The 16,823-nt window shown below is 39.1% G+C and overlaps 1 protein-coding gene across 3 annotated transcripts in view; it reads left to right on the top strand.

The window, feature by feature from the left end:
- The window catches only part of LOC134539962 (high affinity cAMP-specific and IBMX-insensitive 3',5'-cyclic phosphodiesterase 8-like), a 240,847-nt gene that overhangs the window by 156,527 nt on the left and 67,497 nt on the right, over window positions 1-16,823 (top strand). For 2 of the 3 annotated variants that reach the window (XM_063382353.1, XM_063382352.1), the window contains exon 4: window positions 15,091-15,210. In XM_063382353.1, coding sequence (XP_063238423.1) covers window positions 15,091-15,210 — 120 coding nt within the window. Of the gene's footprint in view, window positions 1-7,054; window positions 7,304-15,090; window positions 15,211-16,823 lie in introns of those variants that run through there. The other variant, XM_063382354.1, reaches the window with a different exon arrangement.

Genomic DNA, 16,823 nt, shown 5'->3' with positions numbered 1-16,823 from the left:
CATTTTAAACCCAATATTTTAAACTTGTTGAATGTGTGTAGATAATATTTGTGACAACAAGAAATTCATGTGCGGTGTCCTTTTAAATTTATAGAAGTAACCTAAAATTAAAATTTAAGACTAGAAAATATAAAAACAAATAAGACATAGCATGCGAGATAGTCTTCGTACTGCTTTTAATGATATGTAACCTCCCCTTCACCAAAAAGCCATGATTTAAATTAAATAAATGTGACTATGAGTGGAGACCGGGAAAACTCGGCGACTGACATCATGATTGATTAAAATAATTTCAGACACTTTGTCATACGTGCTGTTACTGCCGTCGAGGTTCTCTGTTTGTGGGAAGGATTGTTCTTGGCCGATGCGAGGAACCCTCAACACAAGGCAGAGCACGTCCGACGCTGGTTTCAAAACGCGTTACCGCGCGTTTCTTCACAAGCAACAGTCAGCTGCAACTCTTGACACAATAATGGTGACTGCACACTGGAAATGTGACCTACCCAGTAAATATTACAACGGAATATTTTTTACAGATGCGGCATATTGTATTTTATAGCTACGAACCCTTACATTTATGTTTTATTTTTCCAAGTGATTTTTTGGAAAAGTTTTTTAGTGTTTTTTTCTTCTGAATTCATATTATTCATTAAGCTTCCTTAATTTATTGTATTCAATAGTGTGGTCCCAATGTTCAGTGTAAAAGTGTTTTTTTTTTTATAATTTAGTGTAATAACACGAGTAAATTGCAAACCGGCCTAGTGCTGAATTTTGTTCGTGTATAAAATAAAATAAATAAATAAATAACAACTGTCGGGTCGCTGAGTACCGAGTCGTGACGCCTGGCAAGCGTTGGTAGTCCGTCTTTGAAGGTCACCGAAGCCACGTACTATTTCCAAACTGCGAGGTTGCTTCGGCTTCGAAGGCGAAGGGCTCGCGGACGTTTCGGTCGACGCTGTAGTCGCCATCTTCAGGGCGCGGCTAGAACCCACGAGCCAAGCAACCTCAGACAATGACCACGAAAGCTCACGATTCTTACTAGCACGTTTAAAAAAAAAGTTCCTGTGTTTTAAATATAGGCCCTAATACTATAAATTTAATTTTTTTTAATGTTCCAATCCTTAGTTTTTATTAGGGAATGTAAAAAGGGGAAGGGTAGGGAATAAGTAAGATTTAGTGAAATTTAAAAAATATATTAATAATAGCCTAAAATTGAGATTTTTGGGACACGGCTACGTAGAAATGGGTTAGTTCAAAACTGCATACCACATAACTGCGTGGTATTAGTTGATGCTAGGATTGGAATGTAAACATTTATCACCAGTAAACCATACTTACATTGACAGTTCTGTTTAAATTATGGGCGAGAACACGTTTCTAAAGAAGCAAGATGATTCAGGGTGTTGGGCTCTTAAATGTTCGAAGTCATCCGTCGTGCTTGATTTTTTTATTTTGGAATTTTTTAGACAGTCAGTTGCGACCGCGTGCGTCTGGGCCCGGCTCTGCGCTCGCTTCCGATGGTACATTCGAACGCCACGGCGCTGCCATCGCGCGTCCTCTCAGCCAGTGGAGTGGCGCCTAATGCGCGCGAAATTCAAATTTGCGCGCTGCTGTTTCGCGCCGGTAACTTTCCAGGGTTTCATTCCCGGACATATTTTCCTGGCATTCCCTGCCAATCATTTTATTTATGACAGCAATTTCCGAACACTTTGTGTGTGTGTGTGTGTGTGTGTGTGTGTATATATATATATATATATATATATATATATATATATATGCATAGATACATATTATATATATTGGTATTTCTATATATGATATATAATTTTTCAAAATCGGCCCATACCTTATATTTGTTTTTATTTGTACACTATTATTTAAAGGTTCATAAAAATTTAATGTTTTCTATTATCCTTAACTTCCGATATAATTGATAAACAAGTAATGAAAGTTGATGTTTAAAAATAACTATCGTTTTATTTATACTTATGCCTAGGCCATTTAAAAAAACGCAAAGTTTGACTTTTAGACAAATTAAATTTTGTTGTTTAAACAGCAATACTGAATTTTAATGATTTTTTTTTTTTAGAAAATATCCATCTTACTTGATGTTACTACATTTATAGTAATTCGTAGCATTTGTGATAATTGTTTTTGCTAAAGCCATTCAATATATATAGATATAATATTCAATGCTATAGCTGTTTCATTTCGTTACATTATTTATCCCGTGAGTAACGTGCGTATCAAAATGAAATCAGTGTAGGTTTATTTGAAACGCGCTTAATCTTTGATTTCCGATTAATGCAGTAACGTGACTGTCTTTAGCTTCGATAAGCAGGAAGATAACGTTCTAAGACTCAGTGAGATAAGACTGTTTGAGCGATTTTTTATTTGACACTATCAGCACAGTGCTTTTTTTTGTTTGCCTAAAAATATTTACACAAAATAAATTAGAAACTATTTCTTTTTCTTGTATTAAGCGTACAGTTAAAAAAAATTGCTTTAACTCTAAGTAACGCTTCTTGAAAAATTCATCCATTTAAAAAATAACTGCATGAGCGTTTTTATCCCAGCTTGTCGCAGTCCACGACATTTTCAGATCTTTGATAAGTGATAGGAAAATATATGAATTTTTAAACTGTTAAAAATGTGTTAACTTCAAATTTACTAAGAACGCTGGTGACAAGTTATCAAAGATTCTGCGATTTTCCGATTTTTTTCTTTTTGGTGATATCTTGGCAAATTCACAATATTTTCCTCTTGCAGTAATGGTTGATCATATAAAAAATAACATTTATTACTTGTTTGTGTATGCTTCTTGTAATACAGTAGTATTTACAAATATTTTTAAAGGTTTTCATTTATTTCATTCACCTGAAACCTAGACATTTAAGGTGAAACACAAATTGAATTGATTTCAATAAAATAAATTAAATGTTTCAAGAAAAATATTAGATAATATTTTTTTTGCATCGATGAAGAATATAAAGAAGACAGGAATTGGTCCGTAAATCAGTATATTTATTACGTTATTTTTTTTAATGATTTTTAGATGTTTTGAATATCTTCATATTAGTAATTACTAGGGGCAGGCATTTTTCGCGAAAAGCTCTGAACTCTTATTAGACTGCAACAAGGTTTACCCGCACCTGTGGTTTCTTCCTTGTGATTGGCGGCCGTCTGCGAGAGAAGTAGTTGCATTGTTTGACCGAGCCACTCAGGACGCGTTTGCTTCCGCACTGAATCACTGTGATTGGTGTTGTAACAATCGATATATACCTATGGGAGAAACTCACCCAATCGCGAAACACAGGCGGTGCTACAGTGTTTTAACTTTCATCTGGTCTCGAAATCTTTTCGCGAAATCTGCATGCCCCTAGAAATTACAGATATTTTTGAGATGGGATGTCAAGATGTCCGGCGAGATTTCGGATGTCATCACGACAGTCTGGTAATGAATGCTACTAACGTGAACGTACCGAAACACTTCGGAAGACGCATGAGAGACCTTTTTCTGACGCCCAGAGGGGCGCGTGTTGACACTGTGTTATGTGCCGTCGTCATGGAAACACTCCCGTTCAAAAAAAAGTTTCAGCAAGGTGTCGCGTTTCGTGGCTCGGGACTGGATCAATAAAATTAAACATTCTATGGTGTAAATTTTATTTTTCACCCTCGACGATGAATTTGAAAATAAGAAGTGAAACGAAGCGTCCCTCCTGTTTCGCGCGATAAACGCGTAACAGCGTCGATTCATACGTCATACAATCATGCTTACTTCTATCGTGATGATGATGATGTTTAATTTTTTTTTACCAGCGGCAAGGAAAATATGTATAATTTTGCTTTTATAATTTGAAAACAAATCACAAATCTTAAATGTCGTTAGCAGTATATAAATGGTTTCATCAGTTTAATAAAGTGGTTTTGCGAAAACTGAATACCATTTTACATCTCAATCCTACCATGAACATAGACCAATGGTGTAGTTTACAGTTTAGAATCAAGTGTTTTTTTTTTGTTTTTTTTTTTACCCTTTCTCGTAAAACTTTCTTAGGGCATCATTCATAAAGAAATAAAACTTAGGTTTTTCCAATATCCTAAACCCCATAATGTCTTTTTGGGAGGGCGGGGGCAAATTTGGCAAAATCGAATAATTATTTATGATATTTTAAGAGAAAAGAGTTACGACAACTATAGCTATATAAAAACATTAGTAGTATATAAATGTATGTACTGCGGCTGGGTTCGAAGTGAAGTGCCTGGTGCTGGTCCGCCATCTTAAAATGTGACGCCATGGCCGCCATATTGGATGACCTTGATCTTTAATTTTGACCTTGGCCTTAAGAATTTGCCAAAATGGTCAAAAATGACTTAAAATTTGCCAAAATTTCGCCAAAATTTCCTGTTTTTAGGAGAAAAAAAAATCCCGTCAAAAAATCTAAAAACAATGACAAATAAAAATTTCCCTATTTCAAGGGAAAAAATCCCGTTTTGAGGGATAATGTAACACTTTAGTCCTCAAAAAAATGCCGATGGCTTGAAAATTCCTAAAAGCTGCTTAAGACTCCTAAAATCAAGCCGCCCTATGCCGCCGAGGTCATGAATTCGACCATTAGGATGTCATGACCGACATTTTGAATTATAGCGTCATCATTAAAATTTGCTTTACGGCCGCAATCTTGAAAATCCATAATATTTAAGATATAAAATCGGGAAAAAATTAAATTTATAAAATATTATTTAAATAAAATTTTAATAAAATTTTAAATAAAAAACGCACATACGTCACGGAGTCCTCAATTCAAACCCGATGAGGGCTCAAAAGAATATGGCGATGGTTCCTTCCTCCATGGAGGTCACAAACAGACTGACCTCCCACCACTTATACCAATGCATATAAAATGTCATCCATTATGATGTCATGGCGGTCATCTTGATTTTGTCTGCTGGAGGCTGTCATCTTGGATTATGACATCTCAACCGCAATCATGTTTTCATCTGCTGGACCACCATCTTGAATTATGACATCACAACCGCCATCTTGTTTTCGTCTTTTGAAGGCCACCATCCTGGATTATGACATCATAGCCACAATATTGTATTCGTTTGCTGGATGCTGTTATCTTTATTTTCAGTACTTGCTTCTAGGAGTGCTAAAGTCACGTAGTGCACACATCGTATGCTAGATAGCGCTGTCGCCATCGTGTTTTCTAATTTATACTTCTAGAGTGCAGTAGTAGTTATAATTGTGGCATCCGTCGTCTTATCGGCCGTCTTGGCTACCATCCTTAAAATATGTATTTATTTTGCTCAAAATTCTGGAAAAAAAATCCAAAAATTACCAAAAAAATAGCTTTTTAAAATGAATTCGATCGGATACTGTCCTTGATTCGATATTTCGCTGATGCAAAATCAAATAATTTTAGGTTCAATATATTAAAATAAAATACCTTCAAATTAATACTTCATATATGTTACAGGTTTCAGGTGCAACAATTAAAACAACACATTTTTTGTTTACAAATACAATTTATTACATAAATTTTAACACTACAACATGGCCACTTGCGAAAGTAAGCAATCTTATAAACTTTTAGTTCTTAATTGGCTTTAACTAGCTAATTCTCAGCTCCAAACGGTTTACTGAAGACACAGACCAGCCCAATCATTTTCCTACATAGTGTTTTACTTCCCGACAGAGTTCCTCGATACTGTGTTCAACAGACTGCTTTACATCGTCGGAATTGTAAATTGGAGTATTCACCGTCCTTGAATTCGCACATCTTCACCTTGTCCTCGAATGGATATATGTTTTGCCATACACACAGTCAATCCACAGGTTGTATTTTAAAGATCCATGCGTTGTCTACTTCATCTGTAATCTGATTAATTATGTTCTGCTTGATAATCGTAAAGAAAAGTACAAATGTATTTTGACTCACTCAATGTGTTTAGATAATAGCTGTCTTTCAAAATTCCACGATGTGCAGATCTCGCCAGGTGGAATCCATTATCATTTACCTGCAATGCACGGGACTCTGTGTTGGATTTAGATTCATGTCCAGGCGTCACGGTAATTGGTTGCTGCACATCTGCTTGTGTGCTAGTACGCGTACGAGTCTCCAACCGAAACCGAGTAGGCGAAATGTCTGCAGGCAGTTCCACATTAGGCACACGGACTTCATGTTTACAGTGTCGTCTCAAACTATCAATATACGAGTAAACCAAAATTGATACTAATCACAGCGAAACATCATACGAGAAGAATTCTTCGTACATTTGCTCCTCTCGTGTCTTCGTTCATCGTGGGGTTGGGGGGGGGGGGGAAATGCGAACGACATATCGCAGTAGCTGCAAGGACGTCTGGACGACGAAGACGAAATTTTCAGACCCGAGCCAGATACTGAACGTAACTGCTGCAGTGCCCAATTCCCAGGTGTACTCTGAAGTACGGTCGATGCCACCGTTTCGAGTCTACTTTGCTAACCCGACGAATACGGGAAACAATCGTGGCCGTGTTTATTCGAAGGCGGACAGTTTGCGCGTGACATGCGGAATCCTCTGGGAGATCTCACAACTGACGCGGAAACACGAGAGGGACAAACGGACGTGTGTTTGAAATGGGTCGATGGCTGTTGTTTGAAGATGGTAGCGTCCTAGATGTTACGAGACGCCGCAGCGATAGCGTCCCTTGTGCCTTCCTCCCCCCCTCTTCGACACCCCTTTTTCCCTTTCCACTTCCCAACCTCCGGAGCACCCGATGACGTCGTCCTCAGGTTGACTTTGTTGAAAAGAGCGGTGGAGGGGGAAATGTTTTGGGGAGAAGTGGGGAGAGGAGGGGGAGGGTCTTATCTGGCGTCACGTGCCGCAGACACGCGTTTCCTCCGTGCCTTTTCGGCGAGATGACGCAGGCGGAGAGATGGTGCGAGCAGGACGGCGCGGGTGGAAGGGGTAACCATTTGTACACGTGCAGGGAAGAGCGGGGATCGTGGCGCTATCTCCCCTCCGCCTTCCACCTCACGCCTACTACCGAATTGCGCGCACCTTCATAACCTCAGTTGCCGCGTTGACGTCTTTTCGTTTGTCTCCAGCGTGGCTGGGAGGGATTCGTATTCCAACCCTCTCCCCCACTTTTTTTCTCCCCACCAATACCACCCTCGGACGTTCTCTGAGAGTCGTCGTCGTCGAGGAAATGCCTTGAGATCGTGTCGTTTCGAACCGAGCCGATGGGCTGAGGACTACGTCGGACGCCGATGTCCCCCAGCCGGCGTCGTCGTCTGCTAGTAGCCCGCACGCCATGGTACGTATGCACACCACCATAGAGTCGCGTCGACGCAGACTCGGGTCTTTTTTTCGACCTTCACGCGTGGCGCCATCTTAGCCTGACGCTTTCAGTGCTGCCCGGTGCTACTTTTTTTTTTTTTTTTTTAACTTACCTACGTCCAGTCACGGAAATTTACTTTCCCATAGGGGCGAAACTATCTCTAAACTTCCAGCAAGACGGCGATAAGGTGTGTGCGCACGCCCCCGAGCGGTTTCTTCCTTGAAATTGGCGGCCGTCTGCAGGAGTAACAGTTGCCATATTTTGGCCAGGTCACTCAGGACGCTTTTTCTTCCGCACTGGATGGTTGTGATTGGCGTGTATGCAGTATACACGTGCCTGAGTGGAACTCAACCGATCAAGAAACGTAGACCAACGCAACTATCTTTTACCGTACAGCTAGTCTCAAAATCGGTTTTTCCCCCCTCTTCGAAAAATTACTCATTTATTACGGAAACAGAAAAAAAATAACTTAATTGTAGAGACCTCCAGGATAGACTCCAATGTCCTCTACACACTTGGGCAAATGCCAACTGTTCATTGGCTGCTGACTTGTGAGTCGTCTCGACTGGGTGGTCTGTGATTCGACCCTTCTATGAGTGAGGGTCTCTAATTGGCCCTTAGTCCAGATTAACAGTGAACCAATGACAGAAGAAGCACTAAGGTATAATTATTTGAATTTTAGCATAACACGAAATGAACCCGCGAATTTTTCAGGTCCCTACTTAATTGACTTAATTTCAGATCGTACGTTAATAGCCGGGTTGCTGTTGCTGAAACTGTAGCGCGAATGATATTGGCAAAACCCAGTTTGATTGAAATCCAGTTATTTCACGCCCGGTCGCATGGGCCTTACAGAGCACAAGTAGTTGTGCCCAGACTAGCCAATTGCCATCTCGCCACGGGATCTTCACAATGGACCATGGTTTTTTGGGACCCGTTGACCTGAGGGCCTGGCAAAGTTTCCGGGCCATCTTCCGTTGCCTGCAGATAAGGTTTTTTTTTTTCCTCCTCGTCAGACACCTACCTCTGTTTCACAACATCCGAGGATGTCCAAGCAGGTGGGCGGAGGGTACGATAAGTATCTGTATTATCTTTGAAAGATTTGTGCAATGGGAGTGCATGACTTGATGTAAGTTTTTGGACATACGCCATTGCTAAAAAAATGGAGTATGTCCAAAAAACTTACATCAAGTCATAAGTTATCTGTGATGTACAAAAAAAAAGTTTTTAATCGTGCACATTTAGGTCGATGGTCGTGCCGAATTAACGATTTGCCGGATCATCGAACGTCAATATAGTTTTAACAGGAATACCAAAAAAAAACTTAATACACGGCAGTTACGATGTTGAAAAGAAAAGAAAAATGACAGAACTAAAAAGACGCATGCAACGTGCAGTTGGATGTTGTTACGACGGTCAAAGTCAACTAACGTCAAAAACTACCCCCCCCCCCCCCCCCCCCAAAAAAAAAAATTCAAAACACGACCGGCTGTATCGGTGCCGGAAAAAAATATGACGTACAGAATCGAATATTTCCGGAGTAAAGAGCGGTAACCCGTGTAGCAAGCAAGTCCCCTGTCTTCTCACAGGTGGTGTTGACCTTGCATCGTGCGTTGGCAAGGCGACAACGTTTTATCTAAACAACTGACATTTGTTAGGGCTCTGTTGCGATGTTTGCTGGGGTAAACATTACATACACGTAAAAAAAAAAAAGTCTGAACTTTTACAAAGATTCCTTTCCGCACCAGTTGCCACGAAATAGTTTGTAATACTACAAGAAAGATATTTTAGCTTCGTAGGCTACTACACATGGCTATAGTTATTTTTACATATATGAAATACGTTTTTCTTTCTAATTAATACTGAGTATTTCTTATGAAAATAGAAGCTTAAATTTAATATTCTGATTTATTTTTTCATTCAGGCATATTTTAAAAAAAACATGGAAAAGCTAATCGAATATACAATAATTTGACTTTATTTTGTTTTATTTTGCTTATTATTTCCTTAGTTAATACTGGGAAAATTATTCAGGGGACAAATAATTTTAACAATTGCAGGCACTGGGCCATCACAAATCATAAATTCCCGGGTAGGAATCCGAACCGAGTATTACTGTGAACACAATTTTGTTAGTGATACAGTTGTTTTCATGTAAATGTTAGTACAATTCTACAAATATCTGTCATTTTACGATGAATATTACTGTTTTTTTTACAAAAAAAATTACAGTAACACTGTAAAAAAATTCTGCAAATTTACGAACTTTTCTAAGAAGAATACACCTCAACTAAACGAGGGGTTATTCGTTGTTTTACATAACTGAATATTCGTAGAACCTGCACGGGATTTCAATTCCGTAATTCTTTGTTCCGTTCGTAGACAAGGTCAATGTGCACGTGCAAGGAAGAATAGTGTTAAGTAGACGTAAGCAGTGTTAAGTGCCTACCTAGGCACATACATGGTGTACAGAATTTACAAAAAAAAAAAAATGGTTGTCTGTAAAGTCGGTTTACGGACGATAGTTTAACCTGACGTCATAACAAAACATTGAAGAAATGATTGCATAGTTTTAAGAATAAAATTGAATCATTTTTATTGAATTATCACTATTTTGTATGGATGCAAAGAAGGAATGAAGTGAAATCTACAATTTAATTGATAAATTTTCTTTTATTTACAATAATTAATTCAAATATGTTTATTACTTTAACGAAGAGATTATTTTAACTATAACTTTTATACATGTTTGCTATTTAACTTCTTCCAATGTGTGTTATTCTGTTAAGGATAGGACGATGATAGGAAAAGTAGGAAACGAATGGGAGTTTTTCAAGTTTAATGTGCCTCGAAAAAGTCAAATCGATGGTTGTTCCAATCGAGTGGAAGAGAGATAGATGCGGCGCAAGCGTACAATGAGCGTAACGGGACACCGCGTAACGGGACAATGTGCGTAACGGGACACTTTTTCTTGCGTGCAGCCTGCGTTCATCGATTTATTAGACGTTGTCACATCCAAAAAGCCACGCGATTTGAAAACTTATCGAGATATCCGAATGGAGTCTGTTAAAAGCGCTTAGGAATACTCGGAAGACGAATTAGTAGTTCTGTTTCCGTGTTGCCATTTTTAAATTGTATTTTAGAAGAGTGGAAATAGCTAAAACACGTGTTTCCAGAATAACTTTTAGGCAAGAAACCCCGATACAGATTCTTGAAAGCACGACTTATGTGACAAAAATTTTTAATCGGGTAATTTTAACTGTTCATGCAAAAAATTACTTTGCTAGCTTAGTAACTCTTTTGCTTTATTTAGCATCTTTTTTAAATAATTTGAATGTATTTTTTTACTGCATGACTAGTCAAATTTACCTGATTAATTTATTTTTCCTGAATCAGCCATCCAAATAATTTGCCCCCCCCCCCCCTTCCCCCTTTTCTTGGCATAAAACTGTACTATGTTTTATTTTAGTTTGAATTGTTTTTATTAAGTGTATTTTTATTTCTGATTTGTGTAGTAAAAATTAAATTATTGTAGTCGTTTCATATAATAATTTGTTGCGCAATGGGAATTTAAAAACATAAATAAAAAAATGCATGTCACTCTAAAACGACGACATTTGAAAAAAAAAAATTCAGGACTGTAGTTACTGGCCTATCAACGTTTCTCGGCTTGATGTCGAAATATGGGACTTTTGTGCAATAACGAAATTCATTCTCTTGAAATAATTAGCTGATTTGAGTGTATAAAGTGTATGGTAACCATTAAAAAACCTTATACTCATGAGGAGAAAAAAATTAATGTCAGGTTAGCTGAGAATTATTCAACTTCAATCACGTTGTGATGGAGGAAGATCCGTTGTCGACACGAAAACGCGGAGACGATGTTTGATTCGGTTGTAACTCTTAAGCCATGCGACCCATTTCGGAACGGTAGCTTACGGGCAGTAAAAGCACCGACCATTACCCGTGGAACTGGGTTATAGGTACACGCACGTGTCGAAAACCCCGCCCTGTTCCGACGGAATGGGCAAGTTGACGTTTAACTACTTCAGTCGTACGGAGAGAGGCCTGCGCGCTTGAAACATTACGCGCTCGTCTGTTGAACGATTAAATCAAACCGTTCCGGTGGAGATTTCGGAGTGCTCTTTTTCGGGAGGAATAAGCGTGTTTTTATCGGACACGCCGTACGGTTTTTATTTTTCTGTTTCCCGGGGCTCAAGACTCGGCCCGTAAAAAAAAAAAAAACTTCATTCCGTAGCGAAAGCCGTGTCTGAAGTCTTCTGAAGTGTACACTTACAGGTACCCGGAAGACTCAACGCAAGGGCTTACGCATGCGTAAAACTAAACTTGTTTATTCCTTGCGCATTTCCGGATAACGAAACAGTGCCACCTTGTATTTGTTGGTGAAACATTTTTTTAGTAATTAAAAATCTCCCTAAAAACACTTTTCACTTTATATTTTACTTAATGAACCAAAAAAGTAAAGGTTTGAAAACGTTTATAATGACGTTCCAATAAATGCATGCACGTGAATACCTACTGATCGCGTCTTACTGGACTTACAGCCACGGTGCTGCCGTCTGTGGAGGGTAGCGCTAATTGAAGTTTACAAAGCCAAAGGGAAACTTTACAGTATTAACTGAGCAGTATTATGATAAAATTCACTGGCGAAAATCAGGTCTAAAGCAGGGGTTAAATATTTTTTTTCCCAAGGTTTATTTAAAAGGTTTATTTAATAATCAAATATGATACTTGTGGGCTGATGTTCAAACTTGTACATGTCCGAAAACATCAGCAAATTTACGAAAAACCTTGGATTATGTTCAACCATTATTCTCCGTAAATTTAAGGTGAAAGTTTTTTTTTTTTTCCCTTAACAGTATACGTGCACCACTCGGAGTGGCAAATATGTGCTAAGCTTCGAGTTCAGTGAATACCAGCCTTATGCCACAAAACCAAGCGAAATTGCAGAACTATGTGAAGTTTTACAGATGGTCATGAATTCTGTGTAAGGGTGAGCTGGCCTGTATTATTTTTCTTTCTGTGACAGAACATTTACATTTCAATGTGTGAAAGGTAATGATCGTGAACCGAACCTTCTTGAAATCAGTATAAGTGTTTTCGTGCCCAGCGCTTGCGTGAAAGGGCGCACCAGAAGGAAGCAGCGGTCAATCAGGGTCAAAGTTCAACCTTTATTTGGAGTCTGAACAATAACTCTTTCCACTCTCTCTTTCTCTTTCTTACTATATAGTTCCTTCTCTCTTTCTCTCTTGCTCTCTATACCTTTTTCATTCATATTCTCTCGTTATTTCTTTCTCTTACTTATTTTCCTTCTCTCTCTCTCTCTCTCTCTACTCTTTTTCCCCCCTCTTTATCACTTTAATTTTTTTTCTTTCTGGCTCTTTGTCTTTCTTTCTCTTCCTTTCTTGTTCTCTCTGTCTCTCTCACTTACTCGCCGGTCGTTACGACGAAAGGTACTTTTCCTGTATCGAGTTCCTGTCACTTCAGAGCGACCACCTATTTTTTTTTTCTCTCTCGCTACTTGCAAACTTGAGAAGCGCCTCGCGCCCGTGTAAAACCTTCCTTCAACCTGAATCCCTGATGGGAAAACTCACGCGAAATGTGAAACGTACTGATAATTTTTTTATTGCCGTATAATTTCCTTTTATTTTTTTATGGAACTATTTTTTTATTGGTCAATAGAACCGATAACTTCTGATGTTGCGATTGAAATATATATATATATATATATATATATATATATATATATAGAGAGAGAGAGAGAGAGAGAGAGAGAGAGAGAGAGAGAGAGAGAGAACATACTATTATTTACGAAAAAGCAGAGCACGTTTATTTATTTGAAGCTAGCTGATGTACCCGCGCTTCGCTTTTGAAGGCAGAACTATCGCATAGCTCATTAGGCCCTTTACATGCCCCACCTCGTGGGTACGCCACTGTCACACCTTGACTAATAAAAAAAAACTATCTTATTTTGAAAACTAACTTATGAAAAAAAAAACAATGTAATAATAACTCAAAGACGTGATCATTTTTAAGGGCCTTCAAATTAACATTTATTATTGATGACAAATACTAAAAGTCTTAATTGAGATCCTAACGTGAATAAAGCATCAATAATACAACAACCGTTGCCATGGAGATAATCGGGAAAACGTGGTCAATAATCGGTAATAAACAATTAGTTAAAAAAAAAAACTAAGACAAATTTCGAAAAAATATATATATATCAGTGAGGTGCAAATGGAGACCCTCCCTGGAGAATAGTCACTTACTAAATTTACGGTTGTATGACTCACCGTCTCCGCACTACGTGACCGTATTAAATAACTATTGAAAAATACATGCTAAATTTGAATTATTTTGTGGTACATCACAGAACTATAAAAAAGAACATGTGAACGATATTTTAAGTACTCACCGTAGTGTGTGACATCCGAAAAAAAAATAGAAAAAAAAACGAATACATGTGTTCCCATGCAGCAAATACACTTATAATACGAAACTCTTTCACGAAATCTAAAATAATGCTGAGCATGTTAAACATGCGGAAAAAAAAAAAAAAAAAAAAAAAACTGTGTTTTCAGCTGAATTTCCGGACGCTAATCACACGTAGTTTCCTCGCTCGCCGCTAGAATTCTCTGCCGGAGCAGCCACGTCGACTATCGGAACATTCCGTCTGCAGACCGAAATTATGAGTGAAATGGCTCCAATTGAAGGGAAGCCTTCATTTCACAGACGGGAGAGCCACACCCGAAGTTCATGCTCGCTTTTTATCTCATTGTATAAACCGGTGTGGCATTAAATTTTGCGGTCGATTAGGATAGGTTAGCTACATTATAAATACTCTAAAACATTGTGGATGGTTGGTTTTATTAGGTAAGTATAGCTACATTAAAAATACTGTAAAATCAGTTTATGGTTGCTTAGCAAATAACTTTAATATGTTGCTATCCAGGGCTAGGAAACTTTTTACATGATTTCACAGTATCTTTAATGTAGCTATCCTAACCAAATCAACCGTCCACAATGTTTTAAAGTATTTATAATGTAGCTAACCTAACCTAATTGACCATTAGTTATCATGAGTTACAATGAACAAAAAAAAACCGAGGATGCACGATCGGGTGTTTGGCTCTCTCGTCTGTGAAAAGAAGGCTTCCCCCAATTGAAGCTTCGGACATGATTTTCGACGAGTGAATTTCCATTCAAAATACTGACCTTGTTGTTTAAAATTCATTCAAAGGTTTCTCTTTTTTTGGCTCTGTGAACGTTGGTTCGCGCCATCCGCAGGCCTCCGACAATTCTCTAACCTAAAACATGACTATAACTTTGGGGGTAGAAAAAAAAAAGAAATGGGAGAGCACTATCATGAGGTACCCGAGACCTAGTCTCCTACCTATACAGGTGGGGTAGGGAAATATTCACGAACTGAAAGAAAACATAATTAAACAATTCAGACACAGATTTATTATTTACCCCATACTTAAAAGTTCACAAATAAATAAACTCTAATAAATTAATAACAACCAAATCAGAACAATAACATTAACGCGATTCAACATTATTATTTATTTATAGGCAACATGGCTGCCCTCCCTTCGCCGCAGCTCCGCTAAGGTTTCGTCCACGCCTAGACCACTACTGGTATGCCTCCTACCAGACGCCGCGCAACCGATGACGTGACGCGAGTCCGGCGCGCGGGTTTTCTTAACGCCCTTGGGTGGGGGCGGGGATTGTTCCAGAAGGCTACCGGCGTCCAGCCGCCCGGCCACCGGCCTGTGCGCCCCGCCTCCGCCGCCTCCGCCGCCCCTGCGGCGGACGTCGACGGCCACCCCGCCGCCGCCGAGACCTGCGGCACCCGGGTGAGTGTAGCAGCAGCGACGAAGAAGCCATGTCGCGCCTGGCCCGTCCTTCACGCGCCTGGCCAGGACTTGCGGGAGAGACTTATAGCTCTAAGGGATCGTCCATTAATCACGTGAGGCTCGAAAAGGGGGGGGGGGGGGGGGCGTCGGGAAAAATCACGAAATATCACAAGGGGGGAGGGGGGGTGTAGAGAGATATCACGTGTATTTATTTTTTCGCGCGATTTCTACTAAACCGAAAAGGGACGCGTGACCTTGACTCGCCGTAGCCAGACAACAATATCCCCCGCCCGCCGCAACATGAACCGCCCGGCTCGGCTTGCCAGTCGCCAGTAAGACTGTGATTTTGGCGCCGAATACATGCGTAAATCACATATAAGCCTTTCCTTTATTATTTTTATGCCAGTGAGAATAAACCTGGACATTTTTATCACTGCTTAATTTTCCAGAATTAAATTAGATTATACCTATATTTAAAGATACTATTCTGAAATTTTTAAAAATATTTTGTACCAAAAAAATACACGTGATTTATTGGGGGGGGGGGGGGGTAGTCTGAAACCTCGCCACTAATCACTAGGGGGGGAGGGGGGGGGGGTTAAAAATTTGCTGAAAAAACATCACGTGGTTAATGGACGACCCCTAAACGAGAACGCCATTTTTTTTATATAGACCTTTTGAGGCGTGTGCCCCGCCTCGCGTGAGTTTTAACTTCGTTTTGCTATAATTCTGTTGCCGTCATTTAGGACGTATTTCATTTCTTCAGCTCTAGTTGCCCTTTAGTTGCATTGCCTACTGAGCAGTAGTTTGTGTTCAGTCTGTTTTTATTATGCTGTGTTCATGTTCATTTAGGGAATCTGAAGGGAGTGGTACGGGAATAATCCCCTCCCCTCTCTTTCCGTTCGGGGAAAATCGGCTGGTCCGTAGTTCCTTCCCCAGAAAATTTTTTCAAAAAATTATTATTTCATACATTTGTTTGACTATCTTAAGACCTTTTAAAAAAAAATAAGCGAAATTTTTAAATAAACAGAGTCATATATATAGGTTAATTTAAGCTGGTTAGTTGGTTAATTAAAAGAGGGCCCCTGATTCCGCTCCTGCCCTCCCCCCCCCCTTCCCTGAAAACTACGCCTTTGGATCACGTGATCTTACACAGAGTGCAGCACTGTAGATACATATAATGTGTGTGTGTGTGTATTTGCTGTGAAGTAGATTTTTAAGAGAAACTACAAATTTATGTAATAACTTTCATGGGAAAACTATAAATGCAGCCATTTTTCATGTGCACAATTTACTTCCAAAATTAGGTAAAACTATAAAAGATTGTTAAAAAATTACCCGGAAAATCATAAACTCGCTTAAAATGAACGAAAAAAATTATTATTGCATCCGTTTAGAGTTATTTTTTTCTTGTCGTTTTCATTTACGTATGTTGTTTTGCATATTTTTTTTTTACTCGTGTTTGTTTGTGTATTGCGTCCATTCAAGTTTCCGAAGGTTTTTTTTTTCCAACACGTTGGCGCACACTGCGTGCAAATAAGTAGTATATATTGGCCAGTCCTGCGCCAGGCTTCAGGCTGTGGTGCTTTATGCCTACCGCCATCTTGGATTGT

Source organism: Bacillus rossius, chromosome 16 (genome assembly GCF_032445375.1).
Source record: "Bacillus rossius redtenbacheri isolate Brsri chromosome 16, Brsri_v3, whole genome shotgun sequence".
NCBI lineage: Eukaryota > Metazoa > Arthropoda > Insecta > Phasmatodea > Bacillidae > Bacillus > Bacillus rossius.
This window is presented reverse-complemented; position numbering and strand designations above follow the sequence as displayed.